The 16,219-nt window shown below is 37.0% G+C and overlaps 1 protein-coding gene across 17 annotated transcripts in view; it reads right to left on the bottom strand.

Annotated features, from left to right (window-relative positions):
- Nucleotides 1-16,219, bottom strand: part of PROM1 (prominin 1) — a 65,081-nt gene that overhangs the window by 5,981 nt on the left and 42,881 nt on the right. For 6 of the 17 annotated variants that reach the window (XR_001859785.1, XM_017727583.1, XM_017727595.1 and 3 more), the window contains 16 exons: nucleotides 15,323-15,386; nucleotides 14,737-14,745; nucleotides 13,381-13,540; nucleotides 11,261-11,413; nucleotides 10,296-10,419; nucleotides 9,788-9,891; nucleotides 9,267-9,351; nucleotides 7,883-8,029; nucleotides 7,540-7,611; nucleotides 5,088-5,180; nucleotides 4,364-4,390; nucleotides 3,977-4,030; nucleotides 2,418-2,498; nucleotides 2,262-2,330; nucleotides 1,633-1,725; nucleotides 328-443 (listed from right to left, as the gene is read on the bottom strand). Coding sequence is in view for 16 of the 17 variants with exons in the window: in XM_017727583.1 (XP_017583072.1) it covers nucleotides 328-443; nucleotides 1,633-1,725; nucleotides 2,262-2,330; nucleotides 2,418-2,498; nucleotides 3,977-4,030; nucleotides 4,364-4,390; nucleotides 5,088-5,180; nucleotides 7,540-7,611; nucleotides 7,883-8,029; nucleotides 9,267-9,351; nucleotides 9,788-9,891; nucleotides 10,296-10,419; nucleotides 11,261-11,413; nucleotides 13,381-13,540; nucleotides 14,737-14,745; nucleotides 15,323-15,386 (1,451 nt within the window). In the remaining variant the exon portion in view is untranslated. The remainder of the gene's footprint in view (nucleotides 1-327; nucleotides 444-1,632; nucleotides 1,726-2,261; nucleotides 2,331-2,417; nucleotides 2,499-3,976; nucleotides 4,031-4,363; nucleotides 4,391-5,087; nucleotides 5,181-7,539; nucleotides 7,612-7,882; nucleotides 8,030-9,266; nucleotides 9,352-9,787; nucleotides 9,892-10,295; nucleotides 10,420-11,260; nucleotides 11,414-13,380; nucleotides 13,541-14,736; nucleotides 14,746-15,322; nucleotides 15,387-16,219) is intronic. The other 11 variants (XM_017727594.1, XM_008645034.2, XM_008645033.2 and 8 more) reach the window with 5 other exon arrangements.

Genomic DNA, 16,219 nt, shown 5'->3' with positions numbered 1-16,219 from the left:
TTAACAGGTTACTTTGCAAAGCTAATAACTTGCACATTTGGAACTTATTTATATAAATGCTGCTCACAAAGTTCTGACAACCTCATTCTGGCGTAAGATTCCCACAGTCAGAGCCAGCACTATCTGCAGTCATGGCAAGTCAAGGCTACCAAAGGCCACCTGCATGAACCACTTTGCAGGCACTGACCCAAACCTGCAGCATTACACATGAATATGCAGTTCTAATCTGGCAGCACAGGTTTAAGGATCGTAGAGCCTTCACATTAAACACCAGAAAAATCATTTTAATCCATTTGCCATTTAGCTTACTTTGGAATATATACTTACTCATCATATACATCCTCTGTATCCATTCTGCGATAGTATTTAGAGAGTTTTACAGCAAAAATTATGGCAGGAATTAGAAACATTGAAGAGCCTCCCAAACCAAACCAGAAGGTATTCTGAAACAAAAGCAAAAGCAAAATCAAGGAAAAAGAGATCATGGAGAAAACTAATCAGTAAAGTACTGAACCCTTGCTTGATATTCTAACCATTGTTACCAAAAGAACACAGCAGAAATTAGTTCTTGCAGTTCTTGTCAAAATACGAGTTTCCAGCACTTTCTCAAGGCACTTTATAACTTGCTAACTGCAGCCCTGTTTGTGTAACTAATTTCATTATTATACAGTTGAACTGAGCTATCACCTGATGTTAAAATGATGATTTTTCAAATTTGATTTGTATTGCCTGGAGGCATTTTGACTTGGAAGTGACTCAGCTAAGTTCTATCATCAGGAAAATCATGGTCCATCTCTCACCAGACCGTTAATGGCTCCACAAAGGGGAACAGAAGCTCTGTAATCTATGAGCTAATCAATGAGTACAACATAGATTAGGAGGTTTTCATGGTTAAGCATTATCAAGATGAAACATTTCATGGTTAAGCATTATCAAGATTAAAGTGTTTCGGCTTTGACTGCTTACATGAATTACTAGTAGTATGATTAGGATCTGGCTAAAAGTGCCATAAAGCTAAGTAATAGCTAGGAGGCTATTACTCCCCAGGCACAAACTGTCTTACTTTACCTTCAATACATGCTGTCTTCTTTCCAAGCTCTTTTGGCAAGATGAAAAAGCCAGTATTGCCCTTCTATCCTGCTACAAGTCATGCTCAATGTCTCCAATACACAGAAATTAGTCAAGATCTGTCTGCTGCAAGTCTAGTGATAAAACCTCATTCAGGTTTTCTAGATTTCGGGAAAGATACCTGAAAAAGTTTTCCATTGGTACTTTCCACTCGCTTCCTGCCCACACCTCACCCCTTAACCCTGTAAGTTAGCAACAGTTACAGATGAAGCTGCAGATAGATCTTTATGCTTTTCCATTTTCCATTTCAAAGTGGTTAAGAATCAGTTAATTTTACAGAATTCTTGCTAATAGAACCTTAAGTTTAGCAAAAACCTAGAAAGTGCAGCACTGGTTTGTCTTTGGACTTGATCTAGGATCAGAACATTTTCCTTGCATAACTTTGTATGTGATACTTTATTATCTTAACTTCAGAACAGTCTAGCCAGAATAATTAAATGCAGATGTATGTTGAAAGAATTTTCCCCTTGATGCCCCAATTCTGAGTAACAAAATGTTTCTTACCACAGAATCAGCTATATAGCTGCATAAAAAAATATCTACTGCTGTATCTATCACATTGGCAATAGGCTTGCATGCTGCTACTTCCATGGCAATCTGAAAAAAAGATTAAAAAATTACAGTTTTAAGTACCTAACAGAATAAAATAAGAATCTCTAAACTTGCTTACAATTACAGTTTACTAAATTGTTATGTCTTACCCTATCCAAATTCAAAATAAATACCAGTAGGATATGCTATCAACTAAAAGTCTTTTACACATCAGCTTACTTTCTCAAAGGCTGCAGCTGAAGAGAGAAAAATAAAACAAGATGCTAATGACTTCAATTTGGACTATGAGGGGTCAGGTTCAGTGCAGTATTAGCACAAATGGGGGATTTCAGGCTAGCCCTGAAAATGATACTGTTAAATTTGCACTGCATTCCAACCAACACAACTCATCACTTCCATTTGGCAAACGCAAAAGAACTACAGGAGACTGATTTTCCCACTTACAGTAAGTACAAACATATTAAAACCCGAAACTATAAAACACACTATAAAAGTAATATTATTCTTTTTATTACTACTACTGGTTAGCTTTCTTATTTTTTTTAAACATAGCTTCTCTCAGTGAAGTAAATGCACCTTACCGACTCCTTGACCCACTCAATGTATTGCTCAAAGTAGCCAATTATGGTATCCATGTACTCTTTTGTCTCCTAGGACAAATAAAAGAGAACAAAAGCAAGTTAATCTCTATCTCCATGACATCATAAATTAACATACTTTGATCAAGTAGAGCTTACCTGGACAATAACTTGAGAAGCGTTGTTATTTATGAGATTCTGGGCAGCATTAACAGCACTAATGACATTTTTCACCTTAACCTGGAGAGGAAAAGATGGTGTTTAATATAAACAAATGCCCCTCAGGCTGTTGCAATGGCTTTACAGCCACTGCCAGGAACCTATTCTCTTGATAAACCAGTGCCACTGTCTTGTCAAAACTTGACAAAAAATGCAATTCCAGACAGAACAGGAGCTTGCCTAAGGATTCATGATCATCTCAATATTCTGTCATTACTGAAAAAAGATGTATCAGTGGTTACGTACTGGTATGTTTTCCCAGATCCTACAAAATAAATTTATATATGAGGTTCGGTTTTATCTTCCACTCTCTTTCCTTCCCGTAAATGTAGAAATACTTAAATCAATGTCTATATATACACTACAGACACACATAGTGCACAGGAGGAAAACAGTGGGCCTTATACTATCACAACAACTCTTGATGACTGAAATAGGACTCTGCACAGCCAGAATACACCCCTAATCAATATCCTGAAGGACTGAGATGTTTTTTCAATATATGTACAACCCCATAAATTCTCTCACAGAACACACACAAAGGATGGTGTACACAGAGCCTGAAAATGTACAGATATTTCTTAAATATACTTTGGAGTCAAACATCATCCCTTTCTTAACAACACTTTACTTCATGGCTTCTTCCCTCCTCATCCAGTTTCAAATCACAGATTCTAACACATACCTAGCTGCTGTGCTGCTGTGGATGGGTGAAAACTGTAATGGGAAGCCGTGAGGTAGGTTGGCCCATAAAGCTGTTAAGACTCTGACTATACCACTAGTGTGGCTGGATTCTTGCTACCAGAGCCAAGGCAGGCTGGTGGCAACAGAATGCTTTGCTTCCAGGGAATTAACCATCCTGTTGCTCACTCTCTGGCAGAGCGAAGCCAGCTGGTCTCACTGTGATGCAGGCACTACTTAGAGAGGAAACATGGGTAGCCCTGGAAAAGCCTCTATGCAGATCCAGGATCCCAGAGCAAGGCTGATGGTGCAGAAGCAGGAACATAGCGAGTACAACCTAAAGAAACAGACCACAGTGGGAGCTGGGCACAGAACAAAAGGTGGTTACGGATGTGAATCACAAAGCTCTCTTTGATCAGCTGTACTTTTGCACTGTGTTTTGTGGTTGTTCTCCCCAAGTTTTGCTTTCAAGGATTCCAGAAAAAAACCCCTACATTCTGAGGATTCTAGAAAAAAAACCCTACATTCTGAGGAAAATGAGTAACACACTATATAGAATGGTACTGAAGCCTATTTTATCACCTGACAATTCAGTTTACAATTTATACTCCCAAAAACATCCCAAATATTCTTCTTATTTTTCTTTTTACGCGGAAGAAAGATCTAAATCCTTGTTAGTTCCTCAAGGCCTTACAATCTCTTGCAGTAACAGAACAGCGAGAAATAGAAGAAAATGGTACTGAAAATATATGCTCTGCATATGCAGTAGAAGGATTTAAAACACAAAAATGTTCCTATTGTCAGAAAGAAAAGCTTACCATAAGTTCAGATGATGTCCTCTTCAGTAACCTAATGCTCTGATTTAAAGTGCTCTATTGGAAAGGAGGGAGAAAAAAAGCTTCAAGTCATTACTACAGGTAAGAGCCCACCTGTTTCAAGCTTATATTCATGCTTTGATCTTCTATAGATTATTTTGTTATTAATACTACGTATCACACTATATACAACAGTAGCAACAGCTGCATTAAAATTGCATTGTGGGTTTAATCATTGAATCAGTACTCCACCAACAGCACTGATTTAACTGAAGTTAGATGTAACAAACTAAGAAGAGTTAGTTGGAGGCAAGACAGAACAGTTAAACTCAGACCCAAGTGTTCAGAGGATTCTATATTGTGCAATTTCTGAAGGGAAAAAGCACTTACCCTAGCTTTAACATATTTCTTGACAGTCAGTTTTGTAAAAGAAAAAAGAGATGAGAATAATTAGGAGTTAATTAGGAAAGAACAGCACAGAATCAGAGTGGACCAGAAGACCTAGTATTTTTCTATAAGTGGGGCAGACACACTATATCAGCTGCTAGGATAAACGAAAATTCTTCATGTTACGTAGAGAAAAAAGCAACACCTAACATGTAGGAGAGTCACAGCTTGATACTATGCAGTCTGTGTCAAAATCAGGCAGAAGCAGCTCTTTCACATCTTTCATAGCATCAATAAAAAAGACTTTGGCTCTTCATATACTCTCAGGAGTTTCCAATTTTAATACTGTTAGGTAACTGCTAGCTCCAAGAAATAAAGTGTCAAAGTGATAATGGCTTTTATTACTGAAGACCAGTAACAAGCAAAAAAAAAAGAATTAGTGGTTTAGGGGGTTTTAGGGTTAGAGTTTTGTAAAGTTCTCCCCTGCTTTTTTCTTCTATTCATATATAATCACAAACAGCTATAGAAAAAAAGAGAAAGAAAAAGCCAGTATTTTAGACAGCATTATAAAACAGCAGCATTTTAAATAGGAAAATTATTTATTAAACACATACTTTAGCCAGATTACTCTTCATTGACACAATCTGCGCTTACAGCAGTTCAGCTTTCTAACCTTAGAGGTTTGTATTTTCTACAAGTATGTTTCAGCATTGCTTTTATGTTTTACCATAGCTTGCTCCAGTGGAACGACTTGCTGGTTATGAATCATTCGAATGTTGTTTGCGTGTCCTTTTAAGGCATTTTCCAGTGCTCCTTTTGGCTGCAAAAAATGCAATTATGCAGTATTGTTCAGTAACCTCAAAGCTTTCCAACATAGCAAAAACAATGAAAGTTACACACCCACTCCAGAACAGCTCATGCTAAAAATGGGATATGGCAAATGGAATTCCTCAACACAAGGAGGGGAAACAAGTCACTGTATTAATAATTCAAAACTCAGCAACCAAACCAGATATATTACCTTGCTTTTCTGACTTTAACATTATCAGGACAGATTTAACTGAAGAGAATTTTCACATGGTGCACTAAGTCATTTTAAATACAGAAGAATGAGCACATCCCCCTCACACTCACTACAAGCCAAACCTCACTGCAAGAACCCTGCAGCACTGCACCCCAGCTGGGACAAGCATCTCCCAGTTTTGGAAATGTGGACATCACCCTGAGGCACCCTCTGCTTTCTGAAGGATACAGAATTTCAAGTATTTTTCAGCAGTCACTTGGAAGGGCACCTGTGAAGGGTATTTCCTATTTTTGCGGCTCCCACCTTTCAATCAGAAGATAAGAGTTTCTGCTCTGATTTTCAAGTCCAAATGCCTGTCTGGAGCTCATGCCCATTGCCAAATCCTATAAAACTTGGTTTTACTCTCAGATATAAGTTTATTTTCCATTTCCTTTTGGTGGCAAAACCATTTGGCTCCCTGCATACACACTGAATACACACTGCTAACTCCATTTTGGATACGTAATAATAGCAGACCTCAGTGCTCAGAGATGTATTTGCTTCCTGTGAAGTGTTCATGTAAGCACTAAGCTGAGTCACTTGTGCAGTTTCGGGAAGCTTCATGTCCTTTACTGACAAGGTGAATTCATTTACCTAACACCACATGTTGGTGGTATTGCTCCCCCCTCCATACCTTGACCCCTTGGTTTGATCCAAGTTTTATTCCATTTGCTTCTTCCAGTCTAAAAAGCTACATTCAATTTTTTGTAAGGTGCCAAAAGATGCAAACTAGACACCCAAAATTGATTAATTCCGTAAGTTTTTAGTTTATTTTTTAATTGATGGTTCTAAGAGCTATCACTAGTAAGAAAGTGAAATTATAAAATATCCTTGGAAACCAGTACCATTTTTTTAACAATCTAACTTTTGCATTACATATATTATTGGGTTTTTTTTTTTAGACATTTCAATGATTACACTAAATAGCATCACAAGGAAGAAACAAAAACATACACTGTAACAGTGAACACATTTACTTATATACACAATTATTTGTCTTTTATATGAAAAAATTACTCTGTCTGATCTATTCTCAATTCTGATGCTTCCTTAAGTTTCTTCTACAAAAAATAGTGAAAGCAACCTACCAGCACAATACACTTTCCTTTATGGAACTATGTTTGAAGAACCCCAGCTCTCACTTAAACCCACAAGCTGTCTAACCTTAATATGAGTGCAGGTGTGACAGGAAAAAAACCCTAACCAAACAAAAAAACCCAGCAACAAGTATGATCAAATTATGCAAGAGGTGGAGCGAACACACCAGGAGCCTGGTGCCCTCCTCCACTTGAGGAATGGATATCTCATACATTCCAAACAATGTGGTCTCACTCTGCTGTGTCCCCCAGCGATCCAAGCAATTGTAGCACATGTGCAACGTAACTCTTCCTGTCGCATCGCAGTGGAGGAATCTGTCTTGGGCCAGCGTCCAGACCATGACCCTCATTCTGAAAAGTGAGTATGGCCTGATCCTGACACACATAACAATCAGATAACTGAACAGTCACCATCTGTTAACACGGATCTGTGCCACTTGCAGATTCATTTGGGGGCAATGTTGTAGCAAAACCCTCTGACCACTGTCCTGGCATTCAAAAAGCCCTTCAGAGGAGACAGTTTCCTCTGTGCATTCTCCCTCCACAATAGGGCTCCAGTTCTCATTAAAGTCCTTACAAGCTGCCACAGTATTAATTTTGGTGTTAATTGCAAAATCTTCTGCTCACTAACTGAAAAAAAATTAATTCAAATAATCTTTTTCATCATGAGCTAGCCAATTTTTCTTCCAAATGGGACTCTAAAATGTAAAGACCATAATAGGAAATACTGAAATGAAGCATTCCCCTCATTTCTCAAGCAAAGAGTGGAATTTAGGAAAATACACTTTCAAAGCAGAAAATGTACAAGAGGATACAAAAACCAATTTAAAGCAACATTTAAAATACAGCTCATATGCTACACTGTTCTTCAGTGTTTTTCCTTACATGACATTATACCATGTATCTCAATGTTTGAAGTACAAAAACTCTCTCATATAAAGTCTACCTTGCCATGTTATTATGCTTACATGGTATATAAGTGATATATTTTATGTATTATATTGCTGAATTGAACTTACCAGCTGGTCTGCTCTTGCTTCTAAATCATTAGCAAATGAGAGAAGATCAACCTTGGTAACACTTTTATTGATCTGAAACAAGATGCGAGCAGTAAGAAAAGGAGTATGTTGTTATTGCATTTACAGACAGTTTGCACTTAACTACACCACCTACTCTGTCTACTCTTTATTTTTTTATATATATATTGACCTTAATTTCTCAAGTGCTTTTTTCCCAATTTTTATGATCCTCCAAAACATGATGTTTCACACTAAAGCAGATTTTGCTGTTTTGCCTGCTGGTAAACAAACATTTTACTTTATATTTTGTCCCAGTCATGTCTCTAGTTGACTACAGTCTCACCTCTGTCAAATATGCTGAGAAGTCTATCCCATCTATTCCTGAAGAGCTGAAATTCAGAAGATTCTCCTTCCCAATTTCATCCAGCAGAATGATTTTGCTGAGGTTTATCTGAATGTGTTCAATTCTAAGTGCTACATCTTCTGTATACTGAGAGAGAAACAAAAGAAAGTACAAAAGTAGCTTGAACCAGCACAGATTCTGCTATAGCCCCTGCCCAAAGCATCCTGCTTTTGCTGACTCCTCATTTCCATGAAGAAGCACACACTGATTTTTGCTCACGTCAGTGTAATTAAGTTCAACAGAATCCACTAGGTAATGCTGGTGGTAATGTTCTTCCCTTCCCTGCAGTATCCACAGTACTTAGCCACTCCATGTTCTAACCAGCCTTTGCATCTTTCATACCAATGGATTACTTGCCTTCCATTCTGTTTTAACTAACATCTCTCCAGGAAAGGTTATCCTTTAAGAATATAAAGTTCTACCCCTGGCCCTAAGTAAGGAAATCTAGAGAAGTCAGTATCTCAGTTGTGGCCAGGACAGACACTCCTCTAAATACCTTTAGTGGTGACTAAACGTGATTGGTTAATGTTACCTGAACTCCTCCTGCACTGCACCCAAACTATGTTACCCACAGAGGCTGCAGAGCTATAGCTGAGGAGTCTGAAAATCTGACTTCCTTTGCAGCCTCCTCCATTAGTCCATCGTGAAAACTCAAAATAATTTTCCCTCTTAGTGAATCTTCCTTGTTCATTTTCATCATATATTATCTGGGGCAGGCACTGTATCTATTAGGTGGGTATAATGCCTGGCAGAATGGAACACGTATCCCCAGGGGGTTGCTGTAATGAAGACAGGTATTAAAGGCAACCCCAAAATTAGTACAGTTCTGTAATGACAGTGTAGTCATATATCATTACAGCTTAACTGAAAAGACTATTTTATCCCAACTACTTCCAACCAACACCAGAATTTCTAGAACCAAGGTATATCATATCCTGGATCAACATAAATCTGACTGGAATCAGAGGAGAAGACACCAATACAGGCATTTATATAAAAAGAAAACCGTCACTGAACACCATAAGCAGCCTTTGGAAAACAGACTTCAACCCTCCATGCAAGTTTCAAAGTTAAAAAAACCCGTTATTATCAGCACATAAAAAAAGCACATCAGAAAATCTTCCATGGCCCACTGAGACTAGTAAAAAATACTTCATTTGTAAGTAGAATTCCTTCTTTCAGATTAGCTTGAACAGCTCTTGCCTCCCTGCAGGATGTTTTGTGAATAAAAATCAAAATCCTGTAAAACCACGACGTGCTATATGGTGTTTTAAGAGCCAATATCCTTCAGAATCATGCACTCACTCATAGTTTCTTTACTTACCATACTAATATTTAAAAGCTCATTGATATTAAACAAATGCTCTAGGTGAAGGGAAGTATAAATTCCTTTGTTTTCCTTGCAATCACTGAAAAAATACAAATACACAGATCAGCCTAAAAAACACCTTGAGGATCAAGTATTAACAGAATGATTAACAATGTTTTCTTATTCTAAGAAAATCAGTCCTTTAGAAAAAAAAATACTGATTATATTTTTTGAAGCTCAGTCAATAAGAGAAGTGATTAACAGTTTCTGAAAGATGCAAAGTATTTTATCAAATAGCTTGACTGTATTGTCATACAGTACTATGCTGAGTGTCTCTAATAACTCATATACAGGAACAAATTGCTTTTGCTTGTGAATCACTAGAAAATCAGAATGTCTTTTGGAACATGTGTAAATTTTGGATGTGCCTGAAATATGAAGCATAAAAGATACCATAAAACCAGTATGTGTAAATTGAATGGAATAAAAAAGAGTTAAATATGAACTGAATTACATCTTAATCATAACTCTAATACCTGTACACTTTTTCAAAAGTCAAGTTAACATTTGGATTTTTAAAGATGATGCCAGCAAGATAGTTTTTCCAGTGCTGATTTAGTAAGTAAGGTGTATCCAAAACCTAGAAGACAAAATTCAATAATGTTACTATAATTCCAAGTTTCCTTAAGTATTTATTCATATGTGGTCTTTTGACACATAACCACATATAAGCTTATCACCCACTAAGGAAAATACAAGCAAAACAGTGAATTCAAACTCTCTGGTGCAGAAAACAAATATTAAACCTCTCCATTACCAAGGAACAACTGAATCAGAAAAATCTGTCTCCAAAAGAAGACAGGCATGCAAAGTAAATTAAACCAAGAAAGGATGAATGTCTCTATTTGGTTTGTAAGGAGGAAGTAAAACCAGATCCAAACTCACTCTAAGCGTCCTATAGAAACGACATGCCATAAAGAACTGACACGACCACTGGGACTCATGGGGATTCTATTAATTGTTTAATAACATGAATAATCTCACCTTGAATAAATTTTTATCTTCAAAGGGCTCACAGACCAATTTTTCTACATTTCCACCTGTGACAAAAGTGAGCACCACTACAACCATCAGCACCCAGGAGAAAAGAAAACTGAATCCAACACCACTGAAAAAGAAGTTTTTGCTTTATAAGAACACAGTGTGTATACATATACATACACATATATATACATACTTGGGGCAATAGTGAAGCCAACAGTTAGCAGCTATAACAGATATGAAAACTGATTGATGGTTGAAATTGCTCTGTTTCAAATACGTTCTTGCCCTGTGAAACATCTTAAATGTTTCAGACCTGTAAAGTCTTCAGCTAAAATGCATTTGAAACCTCACATTAGCATTGGGCATGCAAACTGTTTGAGGAATTATATTTAAGGGCCACAAAACCATACAATTTTCTTTTTTAAACTCAACTATCTAGCCTTGTGCTCTCAAAAAAATTTTAGACTTTCATATGTTATCTTCCCCTGCACTCAGCAGAAACTACATTAAACCACTACAAGGCACTTTTCAACCCCAAACATCCAGAAACGCCCTCAGAAGGTCAAATGCTTTTGTCTCCTTGCATGGCTTTTCTTAAAATTTTGACCAAATGTTCAAGTCTACTAAAAAGTTTTGGATTTCCCCTAATATATTCTATTGTCTGTCCCCGTTTTTACAGATTCCAAAGAGGCTTGCACAGAAATTCATTAGCCACAGCACTCACCTTACAATGGTAGATTCAAAGGTTTTATCCTTCAGCCGTGATCCTCAATGAAAGAACAACCCCAAATCCCCAAGTCCCTCAGTGTAAGCATGTGAAATCAATATTTATTTCTATTTTTTCTCTGCAGATATACCTATGTAACAAACCAAATTCTTTTCATATCTGTGTCCTTCAAAAACTCAACCAAACCAACCTCCTACAGGTGCCTTTATTCCCTTTTTCACCGGTAAGTGAAACTTACGCCATAAGAAAGTTTCCTCCAGTGTTGGAGATACAGCCTCTGGTTGTTGGAGAAGCATGTTTATCATAACCACAGGTGCCACATAGCAATCCAAGATAGTAAAAGACCAGAATCAGGACCACCATGCAGCACAGAATGAGACAACCCAGCCACCTAAGGAATAAAACATAAAGGTCTTGGTTATTTTCACACAAAGAACATGCTGGAGACCTTCAGGAGACATCATGCAATACTCTATTCCCAAATGTCCCACTTGTGGTTCTGTGTCAGCAGAGAGAAGAATAATTTGCTACACTAGCGTGTATTCTGGGCCAGCCCACAGTCACTGCCGGATCGCAGTCAGCTGCTACTGAAGGACTGGGGAACAAACGCCACAGGAACAAGGTGTTCCCAACCCCAGTTACTGCAGGTGGACTGTGCTGAAGTGTCAAAGTGCTCCACGTGGAGCACACAATTACTCAGAGGAAGCAGATGTTCAAACGGTAATTCAACAATCAATGGAAAAATTTATGCATGTGGACTGGCCATTGGTCATGAAGTACACAGTTGCTCTTACTGTGAGGCTTACTAACATTTTGCACACCGTGTCAGACTTGTAATTGTAAATAATTATATTTAAGGTTGTAAAAACCTAGGCTTTATGTGTTTGTGCTGGACTGCTATCAGTGTATGAAACAGTTAATGGAACTTCATCAGGAGAAAAATCTTGGACAGGAAATGAACTTTCATTTTTATTAATTACATCACATAACAGTTCAATCTGTCCAGGTAGCTGGAGAATATCCATCTATTCACACATTACATATCTATCCTTTCATCCTCTCCCAATTCCCTCTGCACTTCTTTTTCCCTTCTGTTGTCACTTCTTCCAGCTTTTATTTTTTAAGTTCCCTTTTCTCTTCCCTGTACTTTTGTAGAGAAAAATCTGTAAAAGAAATATTATAATGAACAAGCACAGCCAATAAGAAGGAAAACATGAATGCTGACAGGCATATTTATAAAAGGAGACTTATTAAGAACTACATATAATGCACTTGTAATTAAGAAAGGAATGGATAGAAAGTAATTTGAACAACTACAGGCTTATTGGTTTCATTTGTACTTGAAGTACTGTTAGGTTAGGTTTGACAAAACCAGCATTTACATGCCATGTAAATGAGATAATGTTCTCTGTAGCAGAATAAAACAACATGTTTATTTGATTAAATGCAGTATGAGTTTCAAAGAAAATATCAATAAATTTGTCAAATTAAGGCTCACCACAAAAACTGTCAGATAAGAAATGGGCTACAGGTAAGATTCTAAGCAAGTTTCTAAAGGTTCAGTCTTCTGTTCACTTTCATTTATCACAGCATTAAAGCCAGCAACACACATTCTGCAGCAGTGGAACTGATTATGACACAAACACAGAAGCAAGTATTGATTATAAAGTCAACTCAAGTATCAAACAAAATGTAGGGAGAATTTGATGAACTTGAGGACCAAAATGACTAAACTGGACAAAGATAGATGGTATGAAATGAAAAGCTTTACACTTCAAAACATGAGGTTACTCAACTATAAGAGACACAAAAGTCTCAGAGTATGTTTTTCTCAAGGTGCAATCAACCACAAAGACAAGTACTACACCAGTAGGGGCAAGCACAGGTGCACAAAGATTTACAAGGTGTGAAGCGGAATCCCTGCTACTCCTCCTCTGCAGTACAAAAGGTGCAGTAACAACAGATGGGCTTTAAGGCCTCTCTGGTCCTACACCCTCACGATTTGCCAGCAACTCAATGAAAACAAGACCTAGATAAAAGGTTACCCTGGCATTATGAAACAATCAGTTCCTTTGGGTGTTACGTCTTTGACATCTACCTGTATCTATCGTTCCTGAAAAAGACCCGAAGGTCTACAGAGTAGAAACTACCTCCTGCTCTGTGGTGAAACAGAACCCAGATATTGATTAGCTGCATTTTTGGCTTTTACCAAAATGCCAGTACCAAACAACTGCTTTACAGCAACTTTTCTTCACTGTGTTCATCATTAATAGTTTACTTGCCTTTTCAGAACAGTAAAATATTATGAAGTATTAACAGTGGGTAGCGCCTCAGTCCTGCGTTATTTCTTGTACATACCTGTAGAAATCGTACTGCTCCATGACTGGAAAATAATCTTGAACATATGCCTCACTCTGTGTAAGATACACCATCAAATCTGCTATAATCTTCTGAACAGGGAGCATTTTTGTGAAGGTAGTAATATTTGAACCAATGGATTCCAGCACACTTTTGATATCTAAAAGAACAAACATATTTCACTGTTACAGATCCATAGAGGAAATTTACATTCCGTGTATGCATTATAAAATGCTATTAAGCCATTTGCCACATGTAACAAACAAGCCATGAAGACAAATGTAAGAAAGACACAAGCAGGCAACAAAAGCATCAAGCTTTGAAGTAGCACAATGGCATTTCAAAATGCACACTTTGTTTTTAGCATTCAGCTTAACGATGAAAGATGTAGATGTTGAGCCAGAGTTCCTCCTCTTTCCTCTCATTGTAATGAATGTGTCACTTTTTATCTACCCAACTTAAATCTTGCTTTTCATGCAATATTGCAAATGGCAACACTGAACAAGACAATTAGCCACTAAGTTTATAAAGGTGAAGAACAAAATCTATTCAAATTCCATGCCTTGGGAATACAACACTCTGAAAGAAATTGGACTGTCTATATTGAGAATCTATACTAGTTATTTTCAATTCTATTAAAAGAGATTACTTAATGAACTCATTCCAGTTAGTTAGCAACACTCCTGAGGTAACAATCCATTAAGCCATTTTGCCCGCAGATTATGACCAATCATGCTACCCCCTCTACTTACAGTTTAGATAGACACTATTTAGATATACAAAGATACGATTAATTCACTTATTATACATATTGTCAATGTGTAAAATGGAGTTTCTCTATACTCTTCCCTTCTTTTAACTGGAAACATACTTGAAAGAGCAGGATGCATAACTGCAGGCTGTCATTTTGTAGTGGGCAACACTTCCTTCTTTCTCAAAAAACAACTGGACAAGTTTTTGTCTGTTTTGATGATTACCCCTCAAATCCAACCAGGTAACAAATCACAGTTGTTTTAGAAGTTAAATGCAATTAGTTTAACAGATAAATGCAATTTTTTTCTAGTAAACCTATTTATTTTACTCGGTTTTGTAACTCAAACTCAGTTTTTATATAAGCAATGCCCCAATAATTTACAAAAAGATAAATTAAGATGTTTTGTCTGTGTTTACACATCTCAGATATGGAAAATGAGTAAATCTGCTCTAGTTTTCCTAATTCAAAGTGTAATTTCCTAATTCAGTTCTAGAAAACCAGCTCATTACAGGCAACTTCACACAGTACACTATGCTGATATCTATACTGTGCTTTACTGTGCCCAGGAGAGGAAGAAAAAAAAACAAGCCAGAAAAACTTACAAGGAACAGCTGCTTATATAATGCAGAACAGGTCCACAGTGCAAGAACAAAAATTAAAACAGGTTAGTATACATACGCTGTACTACCACACAGGTACAGTCAAAGAGCAAAAAGTGTAAAGCCCGAGTAACAAAACAACTGAGACAGCCATTTAAGTTATCCTTAAGGCATATTTTGACTTCCACTTCACCATCCACTGCATTTTAATACAGCAGCAGGGGGGTTCAGCTTTTCTAACATCACACTCCTAAATATGTCACAAACGCATCAGTCAAGGAAAATTAGTTTTTCAACCAAATAAAGCATCAGTGTAAAGTGAGGATCACAGGATTTCTCATTACTTCAGCAGTAAAAAACCTAACAGATAAAACTCCTCCATAAAATACCATATGGTCTATTTTTAGATTTAATTTAGGGTCCTCACCAAGACACAGCTGCTTTCTACATTTTTGTTTTCCTCTAGCACCAAATTTTAAAAGAAAATTAAGTTCTACATTTCCATTTTTAATGATATTTAGCCAAGGAAATATTACCAATAAAAGAAAATAAAAACATTAAATAAAGTGAAAAGATAGTTTGTCCTCACCCGATAAAATGTTCCTGGTTTGATTCACCACCAAGTCTGGAGTATCATTAAATGCTGCATAACCCTGGGAATAAAAGGTAAAAAAAATATGGCATGTTTCTCAGTGACAAATTGTTTGCAGGTTTTTTTTCCCTTTATTCAAGGATCAAAAGTACACATACACTAAAATGTATATGGTAATACTAAGAAAAATATGGTTTTATTACTGCATATTAGAAAAGGTGAAAGTAAAATAGGAACTCTAAGCATATTTCAGATTCAGTTTTGTCTCCAGAATATTCTTTGGAAAAAAAAAAAAATCTATATTTAAATACATATGAATGAGTCACAATCATCTCAAATTTTGTTGCCTGCCAGATCTATCTCATCTAAAAGCCAGAACATACATATGAAGATTCACTAAGTGAAAGGAGTTAAAGTGAAAGGAGTTACTCTGTACCAGCCCAACACCTGTTTGCAAGTCTGTGCCTTCCAAACATGAAATGCATATTACAAACAATGAAATCCAACTGCCTCTAAAGATATTTCAATGCCTTCTTCAGTGAGAAGGGGAAAGAAGGGGTCCACACCATGGGGGCCAAGCTCAGTAGCTCATTTGGACAGAAAGGAGAAGCCATTGCAGTGGATGCTTTAAGCCTTACTCCCTGCAAGCCTGATCACTTCAGAAGCAGGAAGGCATCTCAACCCCGACACACAGCCTTTGGTTTCAGAAAGTGCTTTCTATTCCTAGCACATGTTTTCAGATTCCTAGATTTTTCAACTGCTCAAACTAAGCCATTCTTTTTCTAGGTGAAAATCACAGTGCTATTTGGAAAGTCTTGCAAAAATACTAATAGCAATTACACTTGGTCCATTACACCAGATTTAATGTTAAATATGTGCATAAAGAATTTGAAA

Source organism: Corvus brachyrhynchos, unplaced genomic scaffold (genome assembly GCF_000691975.1).
Source record: "Corvus brachyrhynchos isolate BGI_N302 unplaced genomic scaffold, ASM69197v1 scaffold80, whole genome shotgun sequence".
In the NCBI taxonomy this organism is placed as follows: domain Eukaryota; kingdom Metazoa; phylum Chordata; class Aves; order Passeriformes; family Corvidae; genus Corvus; species Corvus brachyrhynchos.
The sequence above is the reverse complement of the archived record's forward strand: the minus strand, read 5'-3'. Positions and strand labels throughout refer to the sequence as shown.